This window comes from Telopea speciosissima, chromosome 11 (assembly GCF_018873765.1).
Source record: "Telopea speciosissima isolate NSW1024214 ecotype Mountain lineage chromosome 11, Tspe_v1, whole genome shotgun sequence".
In the NCBI taxonomy this organism is placed as follows: domain Eukaryota; kingdom Viridiplantae; phylum Streptophyta; class Magnoliopsida; order Proteales; family Proteaceae; genus Telopea; species Telopea speciosissima.
In genome coordinates, this window is record NC_057926.1 from 6920796 (window position 1) to 6933906 (window position 13111).

At 43.5% G+C, this 13111-nt stretch overlaps 2 protein-coding genes across 2 annotated transcripts in view; both read left to right on the forward strand.

Annotated features, from left to right (window-relative positions):
• The window catches only part of LOC122645685 (protein S-acyltransferase 24-like), a 28782-nt gene extending 23933 nt beyond the window's left edge, over positions 1–4849 (forward strand). The window contains exons 7-13 of the mRNA XM_043839013.1: positions 45–144; positions 2025–2082; positions 2271–2348; positions 2456–2554; positions 3157–3235; positions 3372–3520; positions 4380–4849. Coding sequence (XP_043694948.1) covers positions 45–144; positions 2025–2082; positions 2271–2348; positions 2456–2554; positions 3157–3235; positions 3372–3520; positions 4380–4802 — 986 coding nt within the window. The 3' untranslated portion in view covers positions 4803–4849. The remainder of the gene's footprint in view (positions 1–44; positions 145–2024; positions 2083–2270; positions 2349–2455; positions 2555–3156; positions 3236–3371; positions 3521–4379) is intronic.
• Positions 4850–11166: 6317 nt separating this feature from the next.
• LOC122644721 lies at positions 11167–12081 on the forward strand. The gene has a single exon (XM_043838114.1). It carries the CDS (start codon positions 11167–11169, stop codon positions 12079–12081), a length of 915 nt encoding a protein of 304 aa, XP_043694049.1.
• The last annotated feature ends 1030 nt before the right edge of the window (positions 12082–13111 follow it).

Here is a 13111-nt window from a genome sequence, read left to right on the forward strand (position 1 = left end):
TCTAGCAAACTTACGTTAGCTATTCCTATCTTGATTGGCTGCAGCAACAAACCTGCCGAAGTTAACAGCTGGATTTGGGCTTTTTGCATGGTTGGGAGTTTTTCTTGCAACTGCTGGTCTAGTGATGTTTTACAGGTGTAGCAGGTATCTTCTAAAGACCATTTGTATTTTACCTGGGAAAAAGAGGGAAATGTTGACTACTTGTTAGCATACATTGAAGGTAATTCTTTGTAGCGATTGCAATACGGCAATAAGCAGTGATTTCCCCACCCCCCCCCCCCCTTTTTGGTGTTTGGGGGGGGGGGGGGGATCCAGTTTTCCATCTATTGATTTATATCGATTGGGGTTCCTATACTGCCATCAAATAAAGATCTCTGGATTTCAATTATTACTGATGCACAAATAACTAATCTAGTTTTTGTTCTAGTTGAATAAAAATGGTACCGTGCGTCATCAAAAATATAGCACAGTCCTGGTACCATCTAATATAATTATCCAAGAACCAGGCTGAGTTAAAAGTAGTTCCTCAAGTTACTATTCAAGGTCGAGTCACCCCCCCCTGTGGTAAAAAAATACTATTCAAGATTCAAAAGAGTCCATCAGTTATCTGTTTTATTTACCTCTGGAAATACCATTGGGCGAAACTTGGAAGTGTGTTGTTCCCTTGTAAATGCTTCACATTTCATCACCATCAGATTTTCTACACGTTCTTTTCTTCAAAATGAGAGAAATTAACTTTAATTATATAAAACTTATTAACATGTTGTAGATATTTGTGAGCATGCTCTCTAGTAAATATTCTTTTGGTTTTGAGCAATTATTAAGTGAATTACAGAAACACTTCTAGATCATGAGTGTGCGCTGCATATTTATTGGATTAAATGCTTTCTTCTATGACTGGTGAAGAGAATGTCTAGGGGAAAAAAAAAAAAGAAAGAAAGAAGAAAATGGTTACTAGTACCATCCCATGTTTTTCTAATATTTTAACTTGTGGTTTGTGTTGTGAACATTTTATGGTAACTTTTCTTAATGTCGACCTTGTTTTTTCCATGTCAATGGTATTGATTGCTGACCCTGTTACCTAATGGAGAAATGTAGTTGACATTTTAGTTTTATCTTTACATTTTAGATCTACAGAATGGTGGAACAGAATCTGTGTAGTCGAGCCCATTTAGTTGGGAAAAAGGCTTAGTTGAGTTGAGTTTTATCTTTATATGTTAGACCTACTGATGCTGCGGTTGATACCAGGATTATAATTAATAAATTATTTTATTTCACTCTTCTGATCTGTCTATTCTTTTCACCTAGGAAACAAATTCTCTCTTTTATGCCGCACATATGCATTCTCTCCCATTTAGCTGAGATTCTCCTGACGTGTTGGGCGGTGCCTCTTCCCTCTTACTACCTATTTCCTGTTTCATTGCTCTTCTCTTCCCCCACCCCGCTTTTTCCATCTTTTCCTTCCATTATTTTGGTTAGAACTCAGTTTTCCTTAACTTTTTTTTGTTTGGATCCATGTAACCGACCCCATAAGTTGGGATAAGGCTGAGTTTGTTGTTGTTGTATATGCAGTCCAGTACATGTTTTCAAGGATCAGCAGATCCGAATCCTGACTGCAGCAATCCAAATTAGAGTTGAATGTGACCAAATGACCTATCAAAACTGTATTACCTGGTGGATTGAATTGTTCACTGTGGTTCATCCATTCCTTTCAGTGGATCAGCAATGCTCTTGATTAAGTTGGGATTGGCTGGGACTGGTCTGAATCCAAATCTCAATCCTATTCCTAGTCCAAAGAACTGTGGTTCTATCGGAATAGAAAGAGAGGGGGGAGGGGGGAGGGGGGGGGGGGGGGGGAGACGGAAAATCGAACATCTGTCACATTGAAGGGTTATGCTTTTGCTGCTTATATATGTAGTTCTATGTTGCAGATGGGAACAACTTAGGATTATACTCTGATAATGTTCGTTGGATGATCATGCTTGCACTTCCTGGGGCTTATTTTTCTGATTTTGTTTGGTTAGGAAGGATCCAGGTTATGTCGGAATGAATATACATGATTCACAGAATCTGAAGGATGACGTGAGTCTCATTCATTTGCCATTTCTTGTCACAGTTCGTAATTATTTCTTGGCAGCAGACATCATTTAGACTTAAAACAGACTGAAATTTCTTTTCTCAGTGTCTTCTGGCTTCTGTCTTGGTTACTTTTTCGTCCGTCCTTCCTTTTCAGAACATTTACTGTCTCTTCACCTCTATGATTCCAATAGGAACCTTTATTGAAGATTGAGCTTGGTCATCCTGCTTTGCTAGCTGGGAATTGGTCTCAGCTCTGTGCGACATGCAAGGTGCCATATCCTGCTGTGTCTAATTTGCATTGTTGCTTTGTTTCTCCGAATAACATTTTTTCTCCTGGCTAATGTCTAATTTACTTTCTTTTCGCCTTATTTTTCAGATCGTCAGGCCTCTTCGTTCAAAACACTGTTCCACCTGTGATCGTTGTGTTGAACAATTTGATCATCACTGCCCTTGGGTTTCCAATTGCATTGGCAAGGTATTTTGACACTGATAATTTGCGTCTTCAATTTATCTACCTTTCTTCTTGCACCACTGCCAATCTTTTAGCATTGGATGGAACATATTTCTAGAAAAAATAAAGGGGGAGGGTGGAACATAACGTGACCTTAAGGTAGATCACAGGGATAATGTACCATGGGCACCGAATCATGAAATACATTTAGGGTGGGGGGGCATTGAGGATGTCGGTGCTGTTAATAGGATACTTAATAGATGATCATACTATTCCGGGAAAAGGAAAGCTTGTATTAGATTAATAGTGACAAGATTTACAGAAGCTCTATCTAGAGGCTGTTGAATCCTTTCTCTACAAAATGTTAGACGGAACTTGGAAAAATGTTTCATTTTGATGGTTGCGATCAGCTGGTGGCTGGTCGGTGAAATAGTGGCATTTGAAGCTTTGTTGTTGTTTGTTGGATGTTGGTTCCTCCTTATTGCAGAGTTACCATGTCTATGTGGGCGCTGGTAGACTATCCTAAGGATCTGCTTGATGGTTGCGTTTTCTCATTTTGAATATGAGCACTGATACTGGTGCTATGGCCCATTGTCTGACCAATTTTTATCTATTCTTCATTGCAGAAAAACAAATGGGATTTCTTCTTGTTTCTTGTTCTAGAAATATCTGCAATGATGATTACTGGTGTAGTCGCTTTTACAAGTATGTGTCCTCTTGAACTACTTCCTTGATTTCCCCCCCCCCCCCTCCTTTTATTTTCTAGAGATGAAGTTCTAAATTAGTGACACTGGCAGTTTTGCCCACTGAAAGGCTTTGAAAGCTTTTGTTCCTAATGCAGGAGTCTTGAAGGATCCAATAGCTCCATCTTCTTTTGGAGCATGGATTAATCATGTTGGCACTCACCATGGGGGGGCCTTGTCTTTTCTGATTGTGGACTTCTTCCTCTTCTTTGGTGTTGCAGTCTTGACTGTTGTACAGGCTTCACAGGTATGTTTCCTTCCAGAAATATATATTTTTTAATTATTTATCAATATCTATATGTAAGGTCAGAGTTTAAGAATGTAAAAGCTGCTTTATTTCTCTAGGCTCCATTTGTTTTAGAGCTGTAAATGGGCCAAGTATAGCTATATCCATATGCCGCCCATTTATTTAATAGAATATACGATATCCGATGGATATGAAAGTTGTATCCATATTTGTATCTGTTTTAACTGTCCGTACACGATCCGGTAATTGGATATCCGATAAAAATTACGTATGTTTTAATCCCTCTTTTACCTCCTATTTCTATACCTGTTTTTACTTATACACCTTTATTTGTAAAAATCTTGCTTCAGAAATACTCCTCATGTTATGCTAAATGAAATTTATATAACCTTTTGTTACATTCAATTCCATATATATACATATTTATGTCACATATATTTATATTATATAGTACTTCAAAATGGTTTGGATATGGCTTTGCCAATATCTGACCGAAAATTATTCGGACATGCTATAAATGGATTGGATCTTAATCGAACATGATAACATTGTATCCGTATCCAGGATAAACGGGTCAGAGAGATGATACCTTGTTTGTTTACAGACCTAATTTGTTTCCAGTTAAAAAACCATGTGTAAGGAAAATTATCCAGTAGAATCATTATAAAAATGGGAGTTTACTTGAAACTTTTCCTTTTTCTGTGGCTTTTAACTGCCCCCTAAAAAAATAATTTTGGTAATCCATCCCTTTTTTTTTTTTGGATTTTGGTAAAGAAAACTTGTCAGCAAGCATTAAGGAATTAAAATTATTTGTACCAGTTATTATTTATGTGATAGACTCACCTTTTACTGGTTGTAGATCTCCCGAAACATCACAACAAATGAAATGGCAAATGCTATGCGTTATAGCTATCTAAGAGGGCCCAATGGTCGGTTCAGAAATCCCTATGATCATGGCATCCGGAAGAACTGTTCAGATTTCTTGATCAATGGCTACAATGAGGATGTGGAATGCATGGAAGAACCCAACCATTCTGACGAGATTGGAATGATTCAGATATCTAGGACTTCAAGCTTGCAAAACGGGGAGGCACATTCTCACCATGTCAACATCAATGGCCACATTTCTGTTGATGTAGATTCTAAGAACTCAAGAACACATTGTGGCCACACTCACAACTCTCATTGTAACCATAATAACCATGGGAAGGCCAATGGTGTCCCGATAGGATTGGGTATTGGCCTAGGACAGAACAATGGCCATTCTGTTATAGCCTCATGATCTCCCCCATTTGCTAGAAAGTCAAAATTGTACTCACTTGTAGTTGTTACTTAAATTGTAGTCAGTTGTGTTTGTTACTGTTCATATGCATTTACCTGGTTAGTTTTTGGTCAATTTTTTTTTTTAGTTTCCAGTACTCCGAAATTTGCAAATTTTTGTATATTCATTCTTTTGTATTATTTGAAGTGAAAAAGCATTAGCATTGAACAGAGAAGTGGAAAGCTTTGGTTTCAGGTGCAGTTATAAGCCACACTGGAATCAAATTACATAACTTGACCCATTGAGATGAGCCTTAAAGGCATCCTTGATGGGTCCTTGTATGCTCCACTTGGCTCGGGGGAATATAGCTCAGTTGGTAGAGCACCGCTCTTGCAATTGGTTCGTTGCGATTACGGGTTGAATGTCTAATTGTCCAGGTGGTAATGATAGTATCTTGTACCTGAACCGGTGGCTCATTTTTTCTAAGTAATGGGGAAGAGGACAGAAACATGCCACTCACTTCTGAGTTGCACTAAATTGAGTTGGCTGCAGCTTTGAAAATTTCTCATTCTGTGGATTTGTATGCTCCCAATCACTTCCTTTATTAACTCCAATTCTCCAATTAGCTAACATGCAGATTGCAGAGTAAGAGTTAGAGCATTGGGAAAACAAAAGGTTGATGCCTGATCATGGTTTCATTCTGCAGCTGCCATAACTAACTCTTTGGAAATGAGAATTTTCTAGTATGCCTAGTTGGAAAATGAAACAAGAGCACTATATATCAAGCAAAATGGATATTAAGGAAATCAGAGTAAAAATTACTTGCTGGATTGTAGTTAATTGCTATAGTCAAATGAGGAAGGATCATTCTTGTGGTGGTACAGGTTAGGCTTTGACAGTTAATGTTTCCTTTTAATGACAACCTAATTACTCACTGAACTATGAGGATGAAACAGTAAAGGTACAGTTCATCAGACAGCTCTTGTGAAACCCTAGTTGAAGGATGCTTTCTTAACCTATTGTTCTTACAAGTATTCTAAGCTAAATAAATGTGCAGCAGAAGTATAGTATAGTATAAGGAAGAAAACCTGATTCAAACCTCCCTAGTGAATCAAAAGGAATCAAATTTCTGGAAGGGATTTTCGTATTGACACTCTTTGGAAAACACTATTATTATTTTTGCTAAAGCAGTTTTGGAAAACACTGAAAGCTTATTGCATTTGAAAATAAAAAAAGACAACTCTGAAATTTAACGCATGAAAAGGAATAACTGTGACATGGGCCTTAAGGTAGGGACTAATACAAAAAGCCAGAAATGGTTTGCTTGATATCATCAAGTGAACCGAATTATATACCTCGGCAGTCCCCTCCTAAGATTACTATGCTCTGTTTGGTTTAAAGTGAAGTGATCACATGTGACCATTGTCATCAACAATAAGTTATCAACTTGAATTTAAAAGGGCTTGAGAGGTAACCTATAGATTTCCCCAGGGAAATCTCATTTTTCTTCATTCCCTCAACATTGCAAATAATAGCTTCCATGGAAAACCCCCCCAAGAAATCGGTAATCTGTTCAACTACATTACATTATATCTCATAACTGTTGAGGTTGGGTATGTCTCGTAGTCTGTGGGTTCATGTAATTATTATTAGCTTGAATTTGTAATTGGGATGGGTTTTGGGTCCATTACATATACATGGTAGAATTGTAATTGCGTGGGGATTAAGGTTTTGAGTTTTCCTAAATATTGTCTTTGTGTGGAAAATCATGGTAACAAGCAATAGGAAACACTTTAAGAGGTGGAGAATGGTGTAGAGAGTTTTTTTTTGTTTTTAGGAGTTTCGAAGCTTTAATAAAGGTGAAGGGTTTGACTTTTCCAACTCCTTGTGACAGGGGACATGGCCGTGCATAAAATCTTTGGCCTTATTTATTTTTTGAAAAGTAATTATTATGGATTAAAAACAAATTGAGAAGAATGTGAGAAAGGAGAAAGGAGAAATTTAGGTTTGGTGAAAAAAAAAGTTTTTTTGTCGAGTTAGTATTGTACAGGCTTTTGCTCCGTACAAGAAATCTGATTTTGTGCAAAGGGTGTTGTACGGAGGTTAATGTTCCAAAGATTTTTTGGCGTTTCGGACTCAGAGAAAGGGATGGATCACATAGGTTGCGCTACGTTAGTATAGTTCTTGTGGGTTCGTAAAGTTATTAATGATAATACGATTTGTTCTGGTCAATGGCAGGTATGGATGACACAGGTTAGGTAAATATGATGGTGGTGAAGGGTTCAAGTTTCTTTATTGAATGATTTGATGGCCATAATGATTTCACCTTGTAGCAATAAAGGGTGAAGAATATTCTTACGAGGGAGGGGGCAATCAAGGCTCTTGGGAAGAAATCAGAAAAGTCAGAGAAGATGAAGGACAATGACTGACAAGAGTTGTGAGATTTAGCAAATAGTAAGATCCAGTTATAACTTGTAGATAACACTTTTCATGAGATCATCGGGCTGGCGGATCCAGAGGAAGTCTGGACAAAGCTTGGGAGTAGGTATAAGTCCAAGTCGTAGATAAATTAGCTATTTTTGAAGAAACAATTATATGGTCTTCGGTTATTAGGGGAGAGAAGTTTGAGGTGCACTTGGATGAGTTCAAGAGGATATTGATGGAATTGTTGGCTCTTGATGTGAAGATCGAAGAGGAGGACAAGACACTTCTCTTGTTGGCATCACTGCCTCCTTCATTTGATCATATTGTGACTACACTAATGTTTGGTAAAGATACTCTTAAACTTGATGAGGTTATATGAATGAGATACGACAAAAAAATAGCTGTAATGTGGGCGTCAGAGGAGGGTGATGCCTTGGTTGCAGATGATGGTCAAGGTCTGGCATGTCAAGTGAGAGATAGGAGGAGTTCAACAAGTACAAGGGTCGTTTAAAATCTAAAGATTGCAAAATAACATATTATTGTGAGGAGGAAGCTTATATATAGAAGAATTGTCCAAGGCGTAGGGAGAATGGAGATATCCTTCTCACTACATCATCAGGTATGGATACTTCAGATTGAATTTTAGATTCTGGTTGTTCATTTCATATATGTTTAGTCAGAGATCAATTTCCTATATAACGTGCATGTGAGAGTGGTATTGTCAAATTGACAAGTAATGCGGAAAGCAAAGTTACTAGGATTGGGACTGTATAGATTCACATGTTTGATGGCGTTGTGCGAACTTTGACTGGGATGAGACATGTACCGGATCTAAGGATGAATCTGATTTAACTAGGATCACTAGATTTGAGCGGTTTTAGATGCTCATTTGAGACATGTACCGGATCTAAGGATGAATCTGATTTAACTAGGATCACTAGATTTGAGCTGTTTTAGATGCTCATATGAAGGTGGAGTTCTCAGGGTTTAAGAGGGGCCATGATTATGATGCAAGGGCGGATTTGGTGAGTAGCAGTGATCTGTATAGACTTGCAGGGAGTATTGAAACAGGTGGAGCTTGTGTGGAACTCATGAAAGAGGTACAGATGGAGGATAGAGATTGCAGGTGATTCAGGCAATGAACAAGTGCAAGTCTTGCGGGTGTCTTTCGCTGCGGATTTGATGAGTAGCAATGATCTCCCGGAGTGAGCTGCAGCAGTAGGAGAGGTGGAGCCACATCACATCGTGCAACAACAATAAGCTGTATGAGACACCTTGGTTGGGGGTGTGGGCCATACCTGTTTGGGTATGGTGGACATGCAAGGACACCCTAGGTGGGGGTGTGGACCAAGTCCGTTTGGGCATGGGAGAAAGGCAAAGACAATGGGGGCGGGGGGGAGTTTGCAGAATCAACATCAACACTGGTCTTCTTTAGGGTTGTTTGAAGAATCCAAGCCAAGTGGAGATTGTTGGGGCTAGGTATGTCTCGTATTCTGCGGGTCCACATAATTGTTATTGGCTTATATTTGTAATTGGGTGGGTTTTGGGTCCATTACATGTAGGGGGTAGAATTAAAATTATGTGAGGATTAGGATTTTGGGTTTTCATATATATAATCTTTGTGTGGAAAACCTTGACAATAAAAAAGCAGAATACTTTATGAGGTGGAGAGTGATGAGTCATAAATCTCCCAACCAACCTAAGGCCGGGCCGAACTGTTCACCCGGAAGGAAGCAACACTTCATTTCTGACCTGGCCGAGTACATAGGCCGACTACTCAGCCCGCCGAGGACCAGGCCGAGCACCCGATGCGCGATACCATACCTCGTTCAAAGTGAGTAAGTAACCTCTTCAGTATAGCCGAGGCTCAGGCCAGCCGAGCCATGAGCCGTGTCCATGCAGGTCGGCCTAAGATCGGCCGAGCTCCAGCATGGCCGGGGAAACTCTCATGCCGCGTATGCCGAGGCCACGGCCGTCTGAGGCCGAGCACCGAGGTCACGTCCGGAGGCCTAGCACCCATGCCATGATCGTCCGAGGTCGAGCATCGAGGCCAAGGCCTCCTCGACGGAAGCTACCATAACGCCCTATCGGGGATCACGGTGCCACGTTAGTACCACCCGAGTATCGCGGGATAAGGATCGAGCCACGATCTCATCACGATACCGAATCACACTCCCATTAGGACTCATACCTTAACAAGAGTCTGACCCCGAAAATAACTCTCCACTCTGCCCTGCGCGGAAGAGCCCTACCAACAGAGGACTCTTACCATACAAGGACTCCTCCAACCGCCTCACCTCATTCTATAAATACTCAGGTATGGAGCTCAAACACTCATCTCACTTTTTACTAGCTGTTATGCTGTTGCATTGGAGACCTGACTTGAGCGTTGGAGAGTCCTAGGCAGGAGCCACATCGGCTTTCTTGTGCTCACTCGGTTTTTACAGGCTCATCTGTGGGCCAACTGGGCATCGAAGGTTTTCATCCGCAACAGATTTGGCACCGTTTATGGGAACGACGTCGACTAGTCATCGTCATTTCTGCCAATCCAAGGAACGAAGACAATGGTGGTGCAAACGAGATCAGGGCAACATGGCTCAGCCTCCCGTGGGGATGAGCTACAACCCAATCGATAGGCGAGACACTCGCCACCACCTGAGATGTCGCGGCAGGGCGCAGCCAGAAGACCCTCGAGAGGGGGAGTAACTCAGCGCAGTGCGGGCGCTACCTCCAATCCGATTCCATCGTCGGAGGGTGGAAATGGAGGAAGCGTGCTGGACACGGCGGCAGTGGAAGGTCAGCCTTGAGCTGAGCCTAACCCGAATGGGCTGACCATGGCGCCGCCACCAACTTTGCCAAAAAATTTGGACCTCGAAGCATCGGTAAATAATCGGCAAGTCATGGACCTTCAGCTCCAACTGCTGCACACCAACGAGATGTTGCGAACCTTCATGGGACAAATGGCTCAGGGCGGGTTGTTGGGTCAGCCGCCAGTGGCACCTCCCTTGGCACCCGTACTCATCGAGGGAAATGCAGAGCAGAATGGAGGTCAGAGTCGGGGCCGACTCTAGCCGAGCAGCATCCGCCCCATCAGAAGACACCTCCTCCGCATCCCAATAGGAGCGCTTGACGAAACAAGCAGGGGCATCGTCAAAGCCCGAGGTCGTGGCGAGAGATTGAATCGGCGGCCTCGGTCACAAGAAGGTCGGTGTTCTCTGGTCGCCTCGGCGATGATGTACGACCACTAGGACGCCGAGAACCGTGGGAGGAGCCCAATGGTAGGCACGTCCAGGCGGATGGAGAAAGACCTCGGCACAGCCCCCGACGCCGAACTCCACCCATCCGAGAGGAGCAGCAGAGAAGCCCTCGTGGATTAAACGTCGAGGAGGAGAGAAGGGCCTGAGGGGGTGAGGCCAACCGAGCTGAGTATAGTGGCCGACCTCTACGGGACGATCGTAAGAACCGATCCCAAGTCGAGGAGCGCAATGGCGGACCTCAGCCAGTTGAGCAAGGTAATTTACACCAAGCCGACGGTAGAAATAGCCGACCTCAACTGGAGGAAGGAGAAGACCAATACCGAGTCGGGGATCAGAACGACCGAGCTCCCGAGTCTGAAATGGAAAGAAGGCTGCGGGAGCTGGCCGAGTAGGTCGAAGGATTGAAGAAACAAGCGACCCCGGACACCTACTCGCTAGTCGGGCGACATCCTTATCCGTCTGAGATCATGACTGCACCTCTTCCCACCGGGTTCAAGCCACCTCCCTTTGATCGGTATGATGGGATGACCGACCCGACGGATCACATTAACTACTTCAACGCGATGATGACCATGTACGGGGGAACATAAATTATCTCTTGTCGGGCTTTCCCCTCATCCCTCAAGGGTGCGGCGACCTCTTGGTTCTCATGGCTGCCGCCGAACTCCATAACAAGCTATGCCCAGCTCTGCAGAGCCTTCGTGATGCGCTTCCAAAGTAGCATGAAGCATAAGAAGACGACGGTCAACCTCCTCAGTGTGAAACAGAGGTCTGACGAGTCGATCCGAGCATTTGTCTCCCGTTTCAACGAGGAATCCTTAGACATTAAGGATTTAGATGAGGCCACGGCTTATATGGCCATGAGCAACGGACTCACCAACATGGACCTGATCAGGGACTTGGCTCGAAAACCAATAAAAAATATGGCCGAGCTCCTGGAAAGGTGTAATGACTTACGAATATGGCGAAGGTGCTCCAAGCACGGAATGACTAAAAGCAAGGCAGAGAAGAAGAGATCGGTGGCTGACGACCATAAGGATGAGAAGCAGACCCGGACTGACAGCCGAGCCGAGAAGTTCGATCGAGCTCGGAGTCCTGAGTACACCCCCTTGAACACGTTGTGGAAGGAGATCTTGATGCAAATTCAAGATGATGGATACATCCGCCGACCTCGATCGATGCAAGCCGGGTCATCCCGGAACCCCAACAAGTATTGCCTATTCCACAAAGACAATGGTCACGACATCGAAGAATGCTATCAGCTGAAGCGAGAAATCGAAGAGCTGATCAAGGTAGGGCACTTGGAGCAGTACATTAAGGGGGGCCGAGAAGAACGGGGGAGTCGACAGCCTGAAGACCGCGACCAAAAGAGGGCCGAGCCGAGGTTCGAGAATAGACGAGCCGAGCATGAAGAGGATAAAGCCCGAGTTGTGAAGAAAGATGATGGGTCCAGGCCGAGTAATGACAAAGGAGCTCCCACATACACTATCCTTGGAGGGCCCGGACAAGAATCCACTCGAAAGGCCAAGGTAAATACGCGGTTCGTCTGGGTTGCTGAGATGCCAAACAAAAAGTCAAAGTTTGAGACGACAATCTCCTTCACCGAGGCTGACCTCTAAGGTATAAGTTTGCCTCATAATGATGCTTTGGTGGTGCAAGTAGAAATCGCGAGGAGACCCGTTCAATGGGTATTGGTCTACATGGGTGCATCCGTGGACCTTATGTCGCTCGATGCGTACCGACAATTCGGCTTCGGAGATGATGCACTCAAGCTCGAAGGAACTTCCCTCCATGGGTTCTCGGGTGCCACTGCAACAGTCAAGGGCTCAATCGACCTACTGGTCACATTCGGACAAGCTGCATGTCAAACAACGATCCAAGTCAAATTCATGGTAGTACGATCGGTGGTGGCTTTCAACGCCATACTCGGTCGCCCATCATTGACTGCTCTTCAAGCCATCATCTCGCCGACACACTTGAAGATGAAGTTCCCCACGGAGAACGGCATTGACAAAATTCGAGGTGACCAAAAGAAGGCTTGAGAATGTTACGCCACATTTATCAAGCAAAATAAGGGCAACGTCCGAGGAATGGCAATGTGCATCGAGCACCTCCCTGAGGATCAGAGGGATGAGCTCACCGAGAGGCGCAGAAGACCTGTGGAAGACCTCACCCCATTCTCCCTCAGTGACGAAGACCCAACAAAGACGGTATAACTCGGATCGTTGTTGAACGAAGAACAAAAGAATAGAATCGAAAGCTTCTTAAAGGTGAATGCTGACGTCTTCGCCTGGTCGGCCCCCGACATACAGGGTATACCGAGGCACATAGCGGATCCGCTACCAACTCCATGTGGATCCGAGCCGAAAGCCGATCCAACAGAAGATAAGGAACTACGCCCTTGATCGACAAGCCGCGATCAAAGAGGAAGTAGAGAAGCTCCAGCGGTCCGGGTTCATCCGAGAAGAGAAGTTCCCGATTTGGTTGGCGAATGTCGTTATGGTTCCCAAGCCAAACGGGAAGTGAAGAATGTGTGTCGATTATACCGACCTCAATAAGGCGTGCCCGAAAGATGAGCACCCACTACCTCGGACTCGGCCTTAGGAGAAAATAATCAGTTCGCAAAGGTTCTACTCATTAAAGCCGAGC

Excerpts from the sequence above, each read along its gene's own strand:
- LOC122644721 (XM_043838114.1), top strand. The coding sequence starts at position 11,167 with ATGCGCTTCCAAAGTAGCATGAAGCATAAGAAGACGACGGTCAACCTC.